This window comes from Lethenteron reissneri, chromosome 14 (assembly GCF_015708825.2).
Source record: "Lethenteron reissneri isolate LAM-NWPU_2019-01 chromosome 14, ASM1570882v1, whole genome shotgun sequence".
NCBI classification, from domain to species: domain Eukaryota; kingdom Metazoa; phylum Chordata; class Hyperoartia; order Petromyzontiformes; family Petromyzontidae; genus Lethenteron; species Lethenteron reissneri.
Genome location: NC_083792.1, coordinates 1,782,907 through 1,802,125, shown reverse-complemented (window position 1 = coordinate 1,802,125; position 19,219 = coordinate 1,782,907). Strand labels below are relative to the sequence as shown.

Genomic DNA, 19,219 nt, shown 5'->3' with positions numbered 1-19,219 from the left:
CATCTAGCATGCCACCTGCCTAGTTAATGTGTTTCTAGTGTAAGCCTTGCTTTAATCCTCCCTCCCGTGCCTGATCTCCATATATATAAAAGGCCTGTTCAAAATGTTTAGCGTACTTCCTGATATGCAACAAACTTGAAATTTGCCATGTGGGTACTTTCCAGACTGTACACCATGCAAAAATTATTAAAATACACTTTAGTTTTTTTTGGGGGGGGTGGAGGAGCTCAATAATGCATATATTTTTTGCACGGCAAGTGAGCTGTGACGTCACATCTGTCACGTGACCCGCGCATGTGGAAGCGTAACGCATTGTAGTGTCGTGGTTAGCGCGCCGCGCTACGAACACGGCGACCCGAGTTCGATTCCCGCTCACGGCCACCACCGGTGACGATTATTTCAACCGGTCCTGGGCCTCCCCTAGGTCGACTCAGCCTCAAACGAGTAACTTTTGTGGTGTGTGAACATCGCCACTGGGGACACAAAGGCGGACGGGCGTGGTGGATCCAAGTCCCGGGCGAAGCCGGGTAGTACAGCTTGTGTCATAAACGTAGCTCGGCTAGCATGTTACACATGCCACTAACACAAATACTCATTTCAATTTGTAACAGGTCGTAGAGTATTTGCTCACTCTTAAAGACAGAACGACTCAGAGGAACGGGGAAGAACTGGACAAATGGGAAGGGCAGCCAGCCAGTGAGCTAGTACAAACAACTGCTCAAGCTCTGCAGTCCTCTAGATATTAAGATGTTTTTTCCCCGGGAATGTGCAAGGGAATCGGGGTACCCTGAAAGAATAGGCTCGTGTGTGGGGGAGACACCGTCCCAAACAGACGGAACAGCCCACATATTGCTGGACCGCCTTCAGCGCCGACCACCACTGCCCGGCGAGTGTGTTCGACCTCACCTGTGGGTTTGTCTTTGCCAGAGACTCAATCTTTGTCCACGCCTCATCGCGGTCTTTTAACTTTAGCTTTTCCCTGTGAAAAGACGACGGCTGAAACCACACATCTCACACACACACACGCGAAGCTGCACACAAACCCCACCTGGCGCCACGGACATTACTCAACCAGGTGACGGCAGCAATATGAGATTCGTCATCGCTGCGAGACACACGCACCAACGCTTAGGGATATCACAAGCTGGAGCGACAAATGCTGATCATCAGTTAACATCTCCCTGATAAAGCGAGCAATGCGGTGGCACTCATCTCTGAAGGAGGCCCCGAGGTAGGGCTGCAAATTTCACATTATCATGGTGGGGCACAGTCTCCGTGAAGGACGATCCCTGGTGATTTCCCCACTTGGTTGTGCTCGTTTCATCGATCCCGAAGCGATGTGCCGAGTGTCAGTCCCTTGACGAGGATTTGACCTCGCAACCTTCCGATTATGGAATTATTTAGATTATGCTGCTGCTGCGGTGGTAGCGGTGCACAAGCACAAATAACAAAAAAAAAAATCTGAACATTTGTCAATAACACTGTGGCCTTAAAATGAAAAAAAAAAATTTATGACAATTTGGGCAACAGTCCCACTTCATAGCACATGTTGTGCTGTGAAGGGCCACTACCCTATATAGTCACTGATTAGAAATATTTCCTTATCAGGCCACGGTGTTTTATTGGCGAATGTGTTGTGGAGTTGTTTGTTGATGCAGCATGCGTAGCACCGAGTCGTCGCGACTCGCACACACGAGTGGACGCACACACACACAGGAGTTGCTTACTGCTGCCTCTCTGCCTTGTATTGCTGTGTACAGTCGTCAAAAAGCTTCTGGTTCATCTCCATGAAGAGCTTCAGTGCGTTATAGATGAGCCCGTGAATGGTCCTGCAGCGCAGGGAGCATAGGTCACACAACAATTTGAGTGAGTGGGAGGGTAACGGTGCGTGTGCGGGTAAAGTGGGTGAGCGAGTGACTGGGTGGAAGACCGAGTGGGTGGAGGGGTAAATGGGCGAGTGTCAACGAGGTTAGTGGCCGAGTGTACGAGCGAGTGGGTGGTGGGTGTGCATGCAGTAGGTGGGCAAGCGAGTTGCAGAGTCAGCGGGAAAATGCGTGCATGGTTGGGTAAGGGAGTGAGTGAATGGGTGAGTGAATAAGTAGGTGAGTGTGTTGTTGGATGAGTGAGCAAGCGGGTTGCTGGGAGGTGGACGAGTGCTGTAATCAGTATGAGTGCACGATTCATACTGCCAATTGATTCGTTGGGAGGTAGAGACGCTAGGAGCGTGTTCCATTCACAGCATTTGTTCATTTGCATTACCTACAATTCACCGAGGATTACTTTCATCTTAAACGTGTAAGTTGTAGAAATTAAATTAATAACTTACTGAGCAAGGCATCTCATTAACACCCGTATATAAATTAGCATTTAATACCATTTATACTCCCTTAGAGTGGTCTCAACGAGACAGGGTCTCATCAGCGCAGTGCAGTCCCTTGAACCAATGCTATAGGGCAGCTTAAGCTGTTGCTGACAGCCTTGAACCATGGGGGGCCACCAAAAAGTAGCGTTTATCAGAGTAGGGGTTGTTGTTAACAAAATAATAAGCGATGAGGGCAAACAGATAAATTATCTTAAAAGTGAAATAAAGGCCAGGATGCGCTCATCTGATTTACGGTCTTAAGCCAGTGGTGGAATTTCCACGTTCCTATAACAGGTCCATATTCTTACAACAACCACTCAGGACTTTCAACAGAGGTGAGCCCATGTTATTGACCCGATGGGAACGATAGGCGAAGTCAGGGGTGGCAACCTGTGGCTCCGGAGCCGCATGCGGCCTCTCAAGCGCCGCTTCGTGACCATTACTTATTAAGAACCCAGTGTGGCTCTTGAGCTTTTTTTACCGAATTTGAAAAAAAATTGCTCTTCTTGTTATTTTGGTTGCTGATCCCCTGGGTTAAGTCAACCCCCCCCAAGCCAGATTGGAACTTGTGAATCGGGGGCTCCGAGAATACGAGCGCGTGGACACCCCCCCCTCCCCCCCCGCATGGGTGGTGACGGTGGCGGCAGCGGTGGCGGACTCTGCCTCACTTGTTCCAGTGGCTCTTGGAGTTGCGGTAAAGCGACGGGAACATGACGGGCAGGATCTTGGCGGCGTTGTCGCTCACGAGGCTCATGATGTACTCGTTGTTCCAGTAGTAGAGAGCGCGCTCCGCCACCTGCGACAGCCCAGCACCACACTCGGCGGCTCATTCAGTTTCTCCACGAAGAACACTTCCCAATATTTTAGATTAAACTATAAACTATTTTTTTTATTTTACCAGGTAAGGCCCACTGAGCTATATAGCCCTATTTCAGAAGCGACCTGGCTATCACAAATGAAAGCCCAACGAAGTGGCTTATCTTCTTGGTTCTTTCGGTAAAGTCACGTAGAAGGGAAGTAATAAAATAATAAAAATATAACATAATAAAACAATTCTCACGACGTTTCGGCCACAACGCAAGCAGCCGTCCTCAGGTGAAAACCAGGTCCGTCGAGGCGACAGAGTCTGAATGAAACAGCACACGGGCTTGGAGCATATATATAAGCTGGGCGCATTGACAAAGGAATTTGCATATCAACAGGAATTTAGCATATTTATGGGAAATGCAGGAATGTGATTAGTACTGCATATGCATGTGCATTATGCAGGATTAACAGCATCAAAGGGAGCTGCAGTTACTGCTGCTGCAGCAGTTGCTGCTGCTGCTGCAGTTTCTGCTGCTGCTGTAGTTGCTGCTGCTGCTGCAGTTGCTGCTGCACTTGCTGCTGCTGCTGCACTTGCTGCTGCTGCTGCACTTGCTGCTGCTGCTGCACTTGCTGCTGCTGCTGCAGTTGCTGCCTTATCCATTTTAATATAACACTATGTATTATTCTACCCACCCTAATGTGTATCATACTGCTATATGTTTACTGTACAATTACGACACCATACATTACTCTGCACACTGCACCATGCCAGTGAGTGGAACGCGGTCTGAAAGTCACCGTTAACGTGAACACAATCAGTTAAGATCCGAAATGGTTTATTACGTCCTTCCAATGATTGCTAAGCCAGAATCCATCTTCTCGGTTGAAATTGTCTCTGTGTTTGTATATGTGGATCGCCTCATGAACGAATCTCTCATGATAGCCAGATGGCTTGCAGAGAACCTCTGTCTTGGAGAAGTCAATGTCATGTGAGCCCACTGAATTGTAACAGTGATCACTGGCTTAGCAATCATTGGAAGGACGTAATAAACCATTTCGGATCTTAACTGATTGTGTTCACGTTAACGGTGACTTTCAGACCGCGTTCCACTCACTGGCATGGTGCAGTGTGCAGAGTAATGTATGGTGTCGTAATTGTACAGTAAACATATAGCAGTATGATACACATTAGGGTGGGTAGAATAATACATAGTGTTATATTAAAATGGATAAGGCAGCAACTGCAGCAGCAGCAGCAAGTGCAGCAGCAGCAGCAAGTGCAGCAGCAGCAGCAAGTGCAGCAGCAGCAGCAACTGCAGCAGCAACTGCAGCAGCAGCAACTACAGCAGCAGCAGAAACTGCAGCAGCAGCAGCAACTGCTGCAGCAGCAGTAACTGCAGCTCCCTTTGATGCTGTTAATCCTGCATAATGCACATGCATATGCAGTACTAATCACATTCCTGCATTTCCCATAAATATGCTAAATTCCTGTTGATATGCAAATTCCTTTGTCAATGCGCCCAGCTTATATATATGCTCCAAGCCCGTGTGCTGTTTCATTCAGACTCTGTCGCCTCGACGGACCTGGTTTTCACCTGAGGACGGCTGCTTGCGTTGTGGCCGAAACGTCGTGAGAATTGTTTTATTATGTTTTATTTGTATTATTTTATTACTTCCCTTCTACGTGACTTTACCGAAAGAACCAAGAAGATGAATCCCTGCAGTCACGAAAGCTTTAAATAGAAGTGGCTTATCACGTGGGAATGTATAGCAGCCAAATACTCTCAACATATGTTTCTAAATGTAGAGGGAAAAATCCACACCACCATGGGGAGAACACGCAAACTCCAAATATACAGGCGGCAGGGTCAGGATTGAAACTACAACCTCCTACATACCAGGCCATCATGGTGCCCCAACGAAAAATATTTCAAACCCGCATCGCCTGCACGTGTCCCTGTGCCACGCTACCAGGCACGAAGACAGAGACCTACCCACACACCCCCCGTACCGCCAACAACAGTCGCCTCACTCCACTAAACGGTGGTGACGTCACCACAGCGCCTGTGCCAAGCCGAGTATACTTTTGCGGCCATCACGTGGAGTGTAACAAGGCTCGCTGGTGGGTGACAAAACAGACCCAGGTGGAATGGGTTGACCGAGATGACTGGAAGATTCACATGCACACAAATGAAGCAAACATCCCCCACCATATACAGCTTCTTTTTTAGACTGTTGAGGCAAGTGATGTTCGTGACCTCCTATAAAAGGCTGGCACAGCACACGAGGAGGTTGGTGGCCAACACCACGTCTGGCAACCTTCGTCTCCCAAGTGAAGTTGACACACCACACCGGGTACTAGTTTAAAGGGCGAGTCGATGTTGTCCATGAACGGACATCGAATTTGGGTCGTTAGATTCGTAGAGCAGTGCGCTAACCACTGTGCCACTTACAAATACTCACACACAGACATACAGATTACACACGCGTCCACCCGCACACACCCATGCATACACAGACACTCACAAAAATCGCCATTCGCTACTAAGTGGCGGTCACATCACCATGGCGCTTGTACCAGGTCTGTGCGTACTTTAAGGCCACGTGAGGTGTCAAAGGCCCGCTGGCAGGAGGTCACGGGACAAACCGAGGCGATATGGGTTGAATGACTGAGATGACTGGCAGATGCACCACCGGTGCCCCCTACTGTGCCAACCTGCTGTGTTTTAGAAACCTGGCGCTCCGCTCGTTGTGAGCGTCGCTCTTCAGCCCTCCGCTGATGTTGGAGGGAGACTGCCTCCAACGGCCCAGTAAAGTTCTTCACGAGCCTCCTCCACAGAGGCCGATCTTAACACGGCTGGTACCAGTCATCGATCAACAAGTCCACACACCCACGCACACCCACGCTTGCACACGCACACCCACGCTTGCACACGCACACCCACGCATGCACACGCACACACGCCCATGTATGCACGCACACCCACACACACGCCCATAGGCCGCTCACCTGGAAGTGGGGGCTGGACACGCACTTGGCGAGCTGCCTGAAGAGCGGCTCCATGACCTTGACGAACTCGGCCGGCTCGATGACGTCGAGAATCTCCTCGAGCTCGTTAAGAAACATCACCTCCTTGGGGCTGTGGGTCTTGGGCCAGAACTTCATGAGCGCCATCACCACCTCGCAGACGCACGCGCGCACACGCACACGCAATCGCGCGGTCACGCACACGGCGAGCACACACGACTAGCGAGAGGACGGGAGAGAGTGACGGAGAGAGAAGGGGAGATACGGGAAAGGAGAAGGGATATTACAAATGGGTGAGTGGAGAGTTCGGAAGTCAGAGGTGGAGAGAAACAGAGAGGGTAGAATTCGGGAGAGGTAGACAAAAATGAAGAGAGGGAGAGGCAGGAGCAGAGAGACAGAAAGGGGTGGGGAGGCAGAAAAATCTGAGAGATGCAGATAGAGAATGACAGACCCAGAAAATGACAGACCCAGAGATGGGAGGACAGAGAGAAAAAAGGGGCGGAGGAGAGACTGAGAAACCTGAGATTTACGGACCATAACAACCTTACGGTGAACAGTGACCCTACCGTTGCCACGACTCTGAACGCTCTCGTCTCCCTGAAGACTTCCTCCCACCTGCCCTCCCCCCTCCACGAGCGGGACATCACTGGTTGAAGTCGAGAAGTAATGGAAGAAATCTGGTATGGAAATTAACTACCTAGTGTGGAAGGCTCAGGCTCATCAGCATGGCTTTGTGAAAATGTATATTGCTGCCCTAATTGCTGATGTTGCTGTAAACCTCAAATCTCTGTCTAGCACTGCTAAGTTCCCTCCTGTGTCCAAAGATCCCAGTAGGGCTCCCGTCAAATCCTCTCCTATCCCTACGAAAAGTGGAAACATGTAGGAATGCTGCTCATTGTTCCACCATTCACCCCCTCCACCTACCCTCGATATCTCCCAGCCAGTCGCCACGAATAACATCGCACCCACCGTCTCTCTCATCTACAATTCGTTTTCCCGTGACGCTCCGCTCGTCAAGCACATCCCTCGCAGAGCACCCACGCCTAACACGCACATCACCAGGAGTCGTCTATGTCTCCCTCGACTTCAGTAACGTTCCCCAGGCCCTCAAGCCTGCTGCCGCTGCTGCCGCTGCTGCTGCTGTCACTCCCACGTGGAGAGATGGGGAGAGAGAGGCGCATTCCTATGTCAGCACTCCATTGGTCTCCCTGAAGCAGTACGATCTGGTTTCTAGAATGGTCCCTCCACGTGATGATGATAAAAAATATGATGTTGAAAATTAAGATGTCACCTTAATTGTGATGGTGATGATGATGTACTCACTGGTTCTGTGAGGGTACTGTCTTTCTCCAGGAACTGCACGACACAGTACGCCAGCTGGAGGAACAGCACAAAGAAGCCGGGTCGTTAAGCCACGCAGCTTTAATCCGCACTCCCATTTAACGCAAACAGCTTGAGACAAACGTTCCACCTTGGCCATGCATGTTACAGCGATGTCCCAGATCGTGACTTCTCCAGCCCCTTTATTACACCCACCAAAGCAACTTCCCCTTGCCATGGTGACCTCACGCTTTCACATATGACCCCCAGTATATGCAGTGCATGTGAAGGGGTGCCACGGTGGTGAGATGTTAACTGTCTTGCCTGGGATATCGGAGGATGTGGGTTCGATCCCGACCCTGATACCTGCTGTATATTTGGAGTTTGCATGTTCTCTCCATGGTGGCATAGATTTTTCTCTGGGTCCTCCGTTTTTCCCCTCCACATCTAGAAGCATGCGCTTCGAGTATTTGGCTGCGATACATTTCCACATGATAAGCCACTTCGTTGAGCTACTGTTTGTATGGCCAGGTCGTGTCTCAACAAGAGCTACATAGCCAAGTGGGCCTTACCTAGTAAAATATAGTTTAGTCTTATAGTTTATACTAGAATAGAGTCGCTGTGTATGCCGCAGTTGCAGCTGTATTCCCATGCCTGCACGTGTCAAGGCTCGTAACTGCGTTGTTGTTGTGTGTGTTAAAACATCCGTTTGCCTCTGAAGTACCGGTGAGGACGCTTGACGCCGAGGTTGAGGCACACGTATATTTATTTCACAATACGACAGTGGGCATATACACACTCGAGGGGGTATCGGCCCCCTCACCCGTATAACTCGGGATACACCCCTAGCTAACTCTGTCCTAGCCCCGAATCCTCCACTAATGGGCTAGGGGAGGCTAACTGGCCCGACACTGGTAAGTCGGGCCCGGTACCCGGAGTTCCAGACCAGCTCTTACAAGAGCACCGGCTCTGGCTTTCGGGACCACGCCGCTGGCTCAGTCCTGTCCGGCCCTGAAAAGGACATCGAACCAGGGGAGTCCAGGGCTCTATCTAAGACGTCTTCAGTCTTGTTCCTTTAGCTTAAACATAACTGACTCGAGCCCTTTGAACATCCCCTTTTATACCCAACCCCTCCCTGAGGGGTGGGGCCCCGGGGGATCATAACGTTCGAACCAGCCCCCCCCAGGGTGTCTGGCTCGGACGTCGTAGAGGGCACCTCCTCGTGCACTTACGTAGCCCCAGCCCACTGTGTTTGTTTTCCATAGGCTGCCATGCATAACGGGCCCTCTCTTTAACACCCCTACATCACCCCCTCCCGCATAGCTTGCAGCCGTCCCGGCTGCCAACATACAGAAATGACAATAAAAGTGCATTTACACCTTGACCGTGCGTGTGCCTCACTATTTTTCAACAATAACAAGAACAGCAACAAGAACACAACAAAATGCAACAGCAAGAAGAGAAAACAACCCGACGCACCCCCCCTTGAATAAATACGAATTCCGTAAAAAAAACAACCTATATACAATTTGCAGGGAACCCAGCATACACACAACACCAGGTGAACCCAACGTATGTACATTTCAATGGGCAGGGAACACACCACCCACACAACACACGATGAACACAAGCTATGTACACATCTTCCGGCCTCATAACAGTCTGCGCATTTTTGCGCGCGTCCTTGCAGCGGGCCCCTCACACGGGGTAACCCCGGGTGGCGGACCGTCAGGTGGCAATTGTCCGTCCCGGAGTGAGTCCTCATCCGATGCCGCGCGACCGTCGGTATCCCCAGGAGGGGTGGTCGGGCGTGAGCCCGTCAGTCCTGATGCATCTGGAGGTGGCACGGCCGGCAAGGCATTAGGTGAGAACGACGGAGACGGACCCAATGAGACGGTCGACCCCCCACACGTTTGGCCACGCATGTGTGAAGTGGGTTTGTGTACCGCAACGAAGGGTTTTAACCTAGAGGGGTGCACGAACCATCGCCGCTTCCCCCATTTAATGCGCACGCACTGTGGTCGCAAAACTTCGACCACCTCCACAGGGCCCCGCCACGGCCGCGCCAGCTTAGAGGAGGTAGCCAGGGGCACTTGGGGACAGTGCAACCATGCCTTGTCCCCCGGCTTCCACTGTATCATGTGCGCCCGACCCAGCCTGAGGCGCTCATTCGCCTTTTGACGGAGGTCCGAGTTTAGCATTGCAGCATCCCGCGCCTCTGTTAATTTGGCCAGATTAAATTTGACGTGGTCAGCCAATTTAGTTTTCCCTTGCGGCTCGGGGATCTGCAGCTGGGCACGAACAGGCGGGTCGGGTTCGCGACCGTACATGAGGTAAAAGGGGGAAAATCCCGTAGCTGCATGGGGTGCCATCCGGTATGCCGCCAAGACCCCTTGAATATGCAGGTCCCAGTCGGTCTGTGAGTCCGAGACCTGCTGTGACATCATTGACGTAATGGTGCGATGCAGGCGCTCGACCATCCCGTCAGTTTGCGGGTGATACGGGGAGGTACGTATTTTCTTCGTGCCTAGGAGGTCACAGACTTGTTTGAGTAATTTACCGGGAAAATTTCTGCCCTGGTCGGTCAGCAGCCGCTCCGGAGCACCTTTGTCCAGGACGTATCCCTGAACAAAGGCCTCCACGATGGCTGCTGCCGACTGGTTGGCAAGGGGCCAGGCCATAGGCCAGCGTGTAAAATACTCGACACCAGTCAACAAATACCTATTGCCCCTGGGGGTGGCGGGAAATGGGCCCAAAATGTCCAGCGCGACAAGCTCATTTATTCTGGACACTTTGATCGATTGCAAGGGCGGGTTAGACTCCCGCGCCGGCGGTTTCCGTTGCGCACACCGAGGGCATGATCCCAATAGATCCCCAACATCCCTCGTCATGCCAGGCCAAAAAAAATCAAGTTGTAGCAGTGCAAGAGTCTTTTGGGTCCCCAGGTGTAATAGGCGCTCATGCGCGGCCCACACCACCTTGCCTCGCAACTCAGAAGGGACCACCAGCCGATGTCGCTGGGATTTGCCGTCCCAATGCATCAGCAGACCTTGCACCATTTCCCATGCATCCGAATCACCCTTCACCCGCCCAGCACCCCCGACGCGACGACGCCACCCGAGGAGGGAGGTATCCTCCATTTGGAGGCGCCCCCATTCAGTGACGGGCAACCCCAACAGGGAATCTCTTCCCTGTTGTTCGATCGAATTAGTAATTAATGTTTCGTCGTCGTCGGTGGCTGCCAAGACCGGAACCGATGCGTCCCCTGAAGGCCTGCAACGTCCCGACCCCAGGAGGCATGCACATTCGGGGGTGGTTGGCATGCGCGACAGAGCGTCCGCATTCGTATGGCGAACGCCCTTACGGTAGGTGGTTTCAAAATCAAAGTCCTGGAGAACCTCCAACCATCGAGACAACTGTCCCGATGGTTGTTGAACTCGCAGGGCATACTGTAGTGCCGCATGATCTGTGCGGACGGTGAAATGCCGACCGTACAGATATGGGCGATACTGTTGGATGAAATAGACAATTGCCAACAGTTCCCTACGGGTGACACAATATCTTTGCTCCGCAGGAGACAACACCCGACTACCGTACGCGACCACCCGTTCCACGCCATCAACCACCTGGGAAAGCACACCTCCAATACCCGTGTTGCTCGCATCGGTGTCGAGCAAAAAGGGCTTAGAAAAATCGGGGTAAACCAAGGGAGGGGCTTTTACCAGGGCGTCCCGAAGGGAGCAGAAAGCAACCTCCTCCTCTTGACCCCAGTGGAACCGAACCCCTTTAGATGTTAAAGCGTGCAGGGGTTTGGCAATTGTCGCAAAATCAGCGACGAACCGTCGGTAATACGACGCGAACCCAATGAAACTCCTGACCTCTCCCACCGAGGTGGGAGTCGGCCAGGAGCTGACACACTGCGTTTTGGCGGGATCGGTAGCAATACCTGAGCGTCCCACGATGTGCCCCAAATAACGCACCGAATCGCGCAACAAATGGCATTTTTGGGGTTTGAATTTCAAATTAGCAGCCCGCATCTTTAGGAAAACCGCCCGCAACCTCTGGAGATGTTCATCAAAAGTTTTACCAAAGACGATAACGTCATCCAAATAAATGAGGCACGACTCCCATTGCAATCCAGCCAAAACCAATTCCATCAAACGCTGGAAAGTTGCCGGCGCTGAGTGTAAGCCCATCGGCAACCGGTTGAATTGGAACAGGCCGTGCGGTGTACGGAAAGCAGTTTTAGGCTTTGAATCATCGTCCAGAGGAAGCTGCCAGAATCCCGAAAGTAAATCGAGTGTGGAAAAGAATCGCGCTCCCGCCAAGGCGTCCAGCGATTCATCCATCCGAGGGAGCGGGTATGCGTCGGCAACCGAAATTTTGTTAAGGCGCCGAAAATCAACGCAAAACCGCAACGATCCGTCCTGCTTTTTAACCAGGACAATCGGCGCTCCCCAAGGGCTGGTGGAAGGAGAAATGATGTCGGCGGCCAACATGTCATCAATAGCCGATTTGACATGGTCCTTTTCGGCGGGACTCAACCGAAACGGATTTTGGCGAATTGGCGCGCTGTCACCCGTGTCAATATGGTGACGCAGCAGGTGAGTACAACCCAAATCGTATTTATTCCGACTAAAAACGTCGGAAAATTCCCGCAGTAGTGTTTTAAGTTGTTGACGCTCTGAATCTGACAGGTCCGTCGATCCCGCACAAAGCGCCTCGAGCCACCCTTCATCGCTGTCCGAATGCGGTCGCGGCGCAGGGACAACGCTGACGTGATTTGCGACGGGTTCCTCACATGGCACCGGCGTTGCGTGAGCAAGCACGGTCCCCTGTGGGACCACCACCGTCTGCGAGCCCACATTGAGGACCGCGATGAAGGGTTCACCGTCCCCTCTTACTATGGTCTGGGCCGGAAGTAAATGAGGTCCACTAACCCCGGCCCTAGACGGCCCCAGCAGAACCCCTTGGGCCCCAATACCCTTAGCGAAGGGCCGCCGAAGTTTCAAAGGAATCAACATTTGCGCCCCCGGAGGGACGCGCACCGTTCTCTCTACGAATGCCGGCACCGTCGCGAACGCCGTCCGAGTCGTAACTGGCGATGGCAGAAACGCCATGCGTCTGCCCGACGGGAGCTCAATACATCCCTAGTCGATTAATATCCTAATCGGCATTTTGGCCAGGAAGTCCGTCCCCAGCAGGCACGGAACCGCCAGCGAGGAGGAAACAAAAATCGGCCCAGACAATTTAATTTCCCCAATACAAATTTGGGCACGAATTTGTCCGATGATGCCAAGTGAGCCCCCGTTAGCCGCATAGAATGGTACGTTAACAGGCATCAAAGGACGGCTCCGGACAGGGAGAATATTGTAAATTAACTCCGAAATAATGGTCGCCGATGCTCCCGTATCGACCAGGATGCGCACTTCAACCCCGTCGATGTGCCCCACAACGGCCGACGACCCCGACGATGCGGCTACCACACGATCGGCCAGCACGGACCACTGGCCGGGTTCGATATGAGTACCCGGAGTGGTGCGTGATGGTGCGATGGTGCGCGATATCGGCCCCCCTCTCGTTGCGGTGTTTGAGTGCGTGACGGGCGTGTGTGTGGGCCAAACGTGTGGGGTGCCGCGACTCGCCGGGTTATGATGGTGGAGCTTGTGATGAGGCCCGTCGTCCCGTTGAGGTGTCGTCCCGCGCTGACGAGGAGAGCGGCACCCCGAGGCGACGTGGCCCCGGACGCCGCAGTTAAAACACCGCGGGAGCGCCGTCGGAGGTGACGGATGGTCGGAACGGCCCGACCCGTCCCGGCCCGACCGTGCTCCCGTCGCCTGTTGCCGTCGGTGGTCGACGGCGTAGAGCTCCTCCGTCGGAAGGGTGGCTGCAGCCACCGCACGCCCCGCCGATGCCCTGCTGGCTTTTCGCCGGAGCGACAGGAGGTTGGCGTGGAGGAGCCTTGCCGCCTGGAGCGATGTCATCTCCGCGTCCTCCTGCGCGACCACAGCGATGTCAAGGTCGTCTGCCAGGAGGAGGATTTTCTCCGTGACCATAGCGTCCACGCCGTCGTCGTCCATACGAGGGAAGGCCGACTTAGCCATCGCCAGGAGGCTCGTCCGGTATGCTAGGGGCGACTCCTTCTCACCCCACTTGCGGTCGTAAAATTGCTGTCGGCATTCAGCCGATGGTCCATAGACCCCGCCCAGCAGCTGTAGTGCCATCGGTAACGTAGACCGCTTCTTTCTCGGCGCCGATGTGAGGGCGGCGAGCGCGTCGCCGTCGAGGAGCGCCGGCAGCGCGCAGAGAGCCTCCTCATCGGACCATTTCGCCATCTCCTGATGGGCGAGGAAACGTCGGCGAAAACCTGCCCAGTCTCCCTCCGCACCGATGAACTCCTTCAGCGGGGGCAGTCTCTGATGAAGCGCAGCGGTTGTTGTAGACTCCCGCAGGCTGATGTCACCACCACTCGGCTGTGCGTCGGTGCGAACGGCTGATGGGATCGCCTGTCGCGGTTGTGATGACGCACCCTCCGGCGGTGATGACGCTGCAGCTTCAGCGACGGCGATGTCGGAGCGGATGTCCAGGCTGGCCACGCCCTGAACAGCTGTAGCGTCGATGGCGGGAGTTTCAAATTCGGACTGCTCCGAAATGGCGGGAAGGCGCCCTGGTCGTTGGCTCGCCTCGCCCCGTGTTGGATCACCGGCCCCTAATCGCGTGATGGTCTCCAGCGTGGCGGCAGCAGCATACAGCAGCTCCGCCAGCCTCCCGTGAGCCAGCCGTAACGCGTCTGGCTGCGGCCCCTCTTCATTTCGATGCCCCGGTAAGGAGGCGTCAGGCCCCGGCTGCACCATGTCTTGTGGAGCCGTCTCGGGCTCGACGATCTCGGCAGTGTCTTCCTCCTGCGGTACTTTGGCCCGCGCTGTTTTCCGCGTGTCCATGTTCGAATTACTTCTGACACCAGTTGAAGTACCGGTGAGGACGCTTGACGCCGAGGTTGAGGCACACGTATATTTATTTCACAATACGACAGTGGGCATATACACACTCGAGGGGGTATCGGCCCCCTCACCCGTATAACTCGGGATACACCCCTAGCTAACTCTGTCCTAGCCCCGAATCCTCCACTAATGGGCTAGGGGAGGCTAACTGGCCCGACACTGGTAAGTCGGGCCCGGTACCCGGAGTTCCAGACCAGCTCTTACAAGAGCACCGGCTCTGGCTTTCGGGACCACGCCGCTGGCTCAGTCCTGTCCGGCCCTGAAAAGGACATCGAACCAGGGGAGTCCAGGGCTCTATCTAAGACGTCTTCAGTCTTGTTCCTTTAGCTTAAACATAACTGACTCGAGCCCTTTGAACATCCCCTTTTATACCCAACCCCTCCCTGAGGGGTGGGGCCCCGGGGGATCATAACGTTCGAACCAGCCCCCCCCAGGGTGTCTGGCTCGGACGTCGTAGAGGGCACCTCCTCGTGCACTTACGTAGCCCCGCCCACTGTGTTTGTTTTCCATAGGCTGCCATGCATAACGGGCCCTCTCTTTAACACCCCTACACCTCTGTGGAAAACATTGGGGTTTTTGGATCACACAGATTGTTGGTGGGGGGGGGGGGGGTGAAGATAATCAGAGGGTGACGAATGCAGAGCTGGAGGCGATGCTCGCTCACCCGGGAGAGACTGCAGCTGAGAAATGTTCACCTCGGGGGTGACAAAACAATGATCCCCCGTATAGCCTTAACATCCTGTTGGGGTAAGTGCTGTTATGAAGGCTGGCACGGCACACGAGGAGGTGGGTGGCCAGGGCCACGCCCACCCACTTTGTCCCCCCAGTGGCGATGCTTCCATATTGCACAAAGTACTCATTTGAGGCTGAGTCGACCTCGGAGAGGCCCAGGACCGGTTCAGATATTCGTCACTGGTGTTGGCCACGAGTGGGAATCGAACTCGGGTTGCCGGGTACGTAGTGCAGCGCGTTAACCGCTGCACTACCGCTGCACTACCGCTGCACTACCACTGCACTACCACGCACACACACGGAGGAAGACGGTCGTCGCTCACCTGGGGGTGATAGACGCTCAGGGACTTCACCTTGTGCAGGGGCAGCAGCACCTTGAGCAGGAACACCTTGTGCTCCTCCTTGAGCGGCAGCGCAAAGCCGTTGATGATGCTGCTCACACACAAGACATAACGGGTGACGAGCGCCACTTGTTACCTTTGTCAACTGAATAAACTTTGGTTCAAGCCTCACGTACTGTCGGATATATTGAATGAAAATAATGTAATTTACGATTGTGAAAGAAAGTGGCAAATGTATGATATTGGGTGTAGGGTGGGGGGGCTGTAAAGGCCCATTGAGCTATAGAGCTCATTTACAGAAGCGACCTGGCCACAAATGATAGCTCAACAAAGTTGCATATCGTGTGGAAATGTATAGCAGCCAAAGCCTCTAAACGCGTGGTGATGTTGATTTGAAATGCGGAGGGAAAAACTGGAGGACCTGGAGAAAGATTGACGTCACCACGGGGAGAGAGACACGCAAACTCCAAATATACAAGCGTCATGGTCGAGGCTGAACCCATGACCTCCTGTATACCAGGCGAGGCATTACATATCTTGCCACTGGGCTGAGTGTGCTCAATGTCATCAGACCTCAGAAACCACATGGGGTTTGAGCGTGGCTAGTACTTGGATAGGACACTGTCTGGAAATACCAGGTGTTGTAGGGTTGGGCCGAGTGGTGGCCAGGATACAGCCAAGGGATTGATTGAGTCTGTGTGGAGCTTCCAGTGTTGCCTCCTCACTTGGATATATAAATGCGTTATTATTATAATTATTATAATTTAAACACATTAAGTGTTCTTGCTCTGCGGGGTCTGTACGGGACGTCTGGCAAAAACATTACCAAGCTGCAGCGTCTACAACATTCTCTGGCACGTGTTGTGACAGGTACTGCAAGTTACGACCGTGTCGTCCGCTCAGTGCTCGCCGAGCTGCATTGGCTACCGGTTGCCGAATGAACACATTTGAATGTCGCACTCATTACACACAAAGTGCTTGCCACAAATTAACCACAACACCTTGCCGATCTCGCCAAGGAGCATAAACAATCACGTGAATCCCAGTCATCCCCGCAGCGGGTTTTGGCTGGCCATCCAACAAAGACTGTCACCGCATCGCACGCTTTCAGATGCACTTCTGCGGCCGTCTGGAACAATCTTCCTTCCAATAGTAGAAAGCCAATGGAGCTATGCACTCTTAAATCCAGATTTTAAACTAATTTTTTTAATAATTGTTTTGTGTGTTTAGTCTGTTGTCCTTCCCCGCACCTCCGATTTCCGATTAACACAGTTGGCTACGTACGGTGCGAAAAAAGTCAACATGCATACAGTACATACACGGGAATTATCAGCGTTCTTTACATGCCTCTGGATTCCCCCGTTGCTTCTACGGCTAACTGTTCAGGTCTTGTTGGCTTGAATTCTGTTTTTGTATTGTTTGTTGGCTACTCGCGCCGGAGACGAGGACTCCGATGCCACACTTACAAATGCGGTTACAGATCTTGCGAGTGCAGCTGCCGGAGGGAGGGCTTAAAGCACCAGCCCTACGCCGTGCTTTTAACACAGCGTCACGGCATCGGTCTTTCCACCTGGGTCTGTCCCCAGTGCAACGAGTGCTTACGTTTGAGTGTCTTATCTCGCATGCTTTGAGGTTACAGTCTTCAATTACAAATTATATGTGTACTGTTTATATTACGATCCACATGGTGCACGTCACACTGTTTGTACAGCGTCTTAAAATGCAGTCACACAAATACAGGCAGACCTCGCTTCGCATTATTAGATGCGTTCCTGGGGAAGTGAACGCTAAACGAGTCGGCGCTAAAAGAGGTTATTATACCATTGCAGCGTTAATTCTTTCATACGAGCAACATATAAGGGCTTCATTGGGGTATCGGGAACAGAGCAAATACTAATAGAGATGCTAAATATTATTTCATAAAAAAATAATCCTTATTTGAAGCTTTAGTGACTGCAGGAATCCATACTCTTTGGTTCTTTCGGGAAAGTCACGTAGGTAGAAAAATAAAATAAAAAATAATAAATCACGACGTTTCGATCGCAACACAAGCAGTCGTCCTCAGGCAGAAAAAAACTAAAAAAATATGATCACTATTATTAAGCGCATTCTGTACTCTACAGCATCGCGCTAAGCATGGCTTGCCTGTATAATTTAATCCAAATTGTATTGTATTAACAAAATTAAGTGACCTGTGCTGTGGTAATACAATTAATTTGCTTCCTTCTAAATAAACATCGATTTACCGAGCATCGTCAATTGCGCGTATTGCCTCCGTGGAGTTGGGCAAAGTGTGCATCTGTGAAGGAGAAGTGGCTGGCTTTGGCTTTACCTGCCCAGGATTTCCAGAAGCTCTGCGATGCCGTTGTGATGCTCCGTCTCATAGATGAACCTAAGCGGCGACCACCACCGCAGCAGCAGCAACACATGGGCAAGGAAGAGGGAGGACAGAGGAAGAATAAGAAACCAATTCTCCATAGGATAATGCAACTCAATGTGCACCTCCTGTTAGAATGTGTTTGGCCTCAGTCGTGCTGTCGTCTGGACGGGTACCAAACCAAGTTAGCACTTTTGTACAGTTTTTAGTGTCAGTTTCATGACGTTCGGTGAAGAAAAAACAAAATATTAACAATGTAGGCTTTCGCATCAGGGTCAGGATCAAACCGACAACCTCCTGTATACCAGGCGAGGTAGTTAACATCCCACCACCGTGGTCCATCGCCCAACATAGCAAACAAATGAAATTGTGACACGTGCAAGCTCAATTATTGTTTTACTCACTCACGGGTGAGTTAACGAACAATCGTCATAGCCAATCTGTTTGTAGAGACATCGCTGGATGGCACCATGCTGTGGGTGCAGTGCCGGCCATAGGGGGGCACGGTGTTTGTGGAGTGACATCGCTGGATGGCACCATGCTGTGGGTGCAGTGCCGGCCATAGGGGGGCACGGTGTTTGTGGAGTGACATCGCTGGATGGCACCATGCTGTGGGTGCAGTGACGGCCCTAGAGGGGCACGGTGTTTGTGGAGTGACATCGCTGGATGTCACCATGCTGTGGGTGCAGTGCCGGCCATAGGGGGGCACGGTGTGTGTGGAGTGACATCGCTGGATGGCACCATGCTGTGGGTGCAGTGCCGTCCCTAGAGGACACGGCGAGTGTGTGTCTGTCCGAAGAGAGAGGTCGGGTAAGGCCATGGTACTCTGGTTGACCTGGGAAGGCACGTGACCGGTTTGAATGACAGGGGGGCCCCCAGAGGGGGCTAGGAGGGTCACGTGATTGGAACCCACGTTCTTCCCGATGGTTCTGGAAGGGAGGCATGGCCAAGGGTGGAGGCGGCCACGCCGCAGAGAATATAAGCCGAGTCCCGAGAGGGATCGGGGTTGTCCGTCCCGGGGAAGAAATCTTTTGTCTACGATCTCCGTTCTACGAGTCTTCCAGCACGTGGACCCAGGCAGCATGTTGTTGGTCCATAGCAAATAGTTATTCAAGTAACCAGTGTGGCTAGCCAGGGTGTTCACCACGCTAGGTCGTTGTGTTAAGGGTGAAGTCACCCTGTTGTGTTGGAACTAAATAAATGCTCTGCCTCCAAGTCGAAGAGTGCGACTCAGTTGAACCTACTACATTT

The 19,219-nt window shown here is 52.6% G+C and overlaps 1 protein-coding gene across 1 annotated transcript in view; it reads right to left on the bottom strand.

Moving 5' to 3' along the window:
* LOC133342224 (serine/threonine-protein phosphatase 2A 56 kDa regulatory subunit gamma isoform-like) overlaps positions 1-19,219 on the bottom strand; it is a 51,491-nt gene that overhangs the window by 6,383 nt on the left and 25,889 nt on the right. Inside the window, exons 8-14 of the mRNA XM_061551229.1 lie at positions 17,924-17,983; positions 15,574-15,682; positions 7,521-7,574; positions 6,180-6,350; positions 3,031-3,158; positions 1,728-1,829; positions 907-979 (exon numbers count right to left, since the gene is read on the bottom strand). Coding sequence (XP_061407213.1) covers positions 907-979; positions 1,728-1,829; positions 3,031-3,158; positions 6,180-6,350; positions 7,521-7,574; positions 15,574-15,682; positions 17,924-17,983 — 697 coding nt within the window. The remainder of the gene's footprint in view (positions 1-906; positions 980-1,727; positions 1,830-3,030; positions 3,159-6,179; positions 6,351-7,520; positions 7,575-15,573; positions 15,683-17,923; positions 17,984-19,219) is intronic.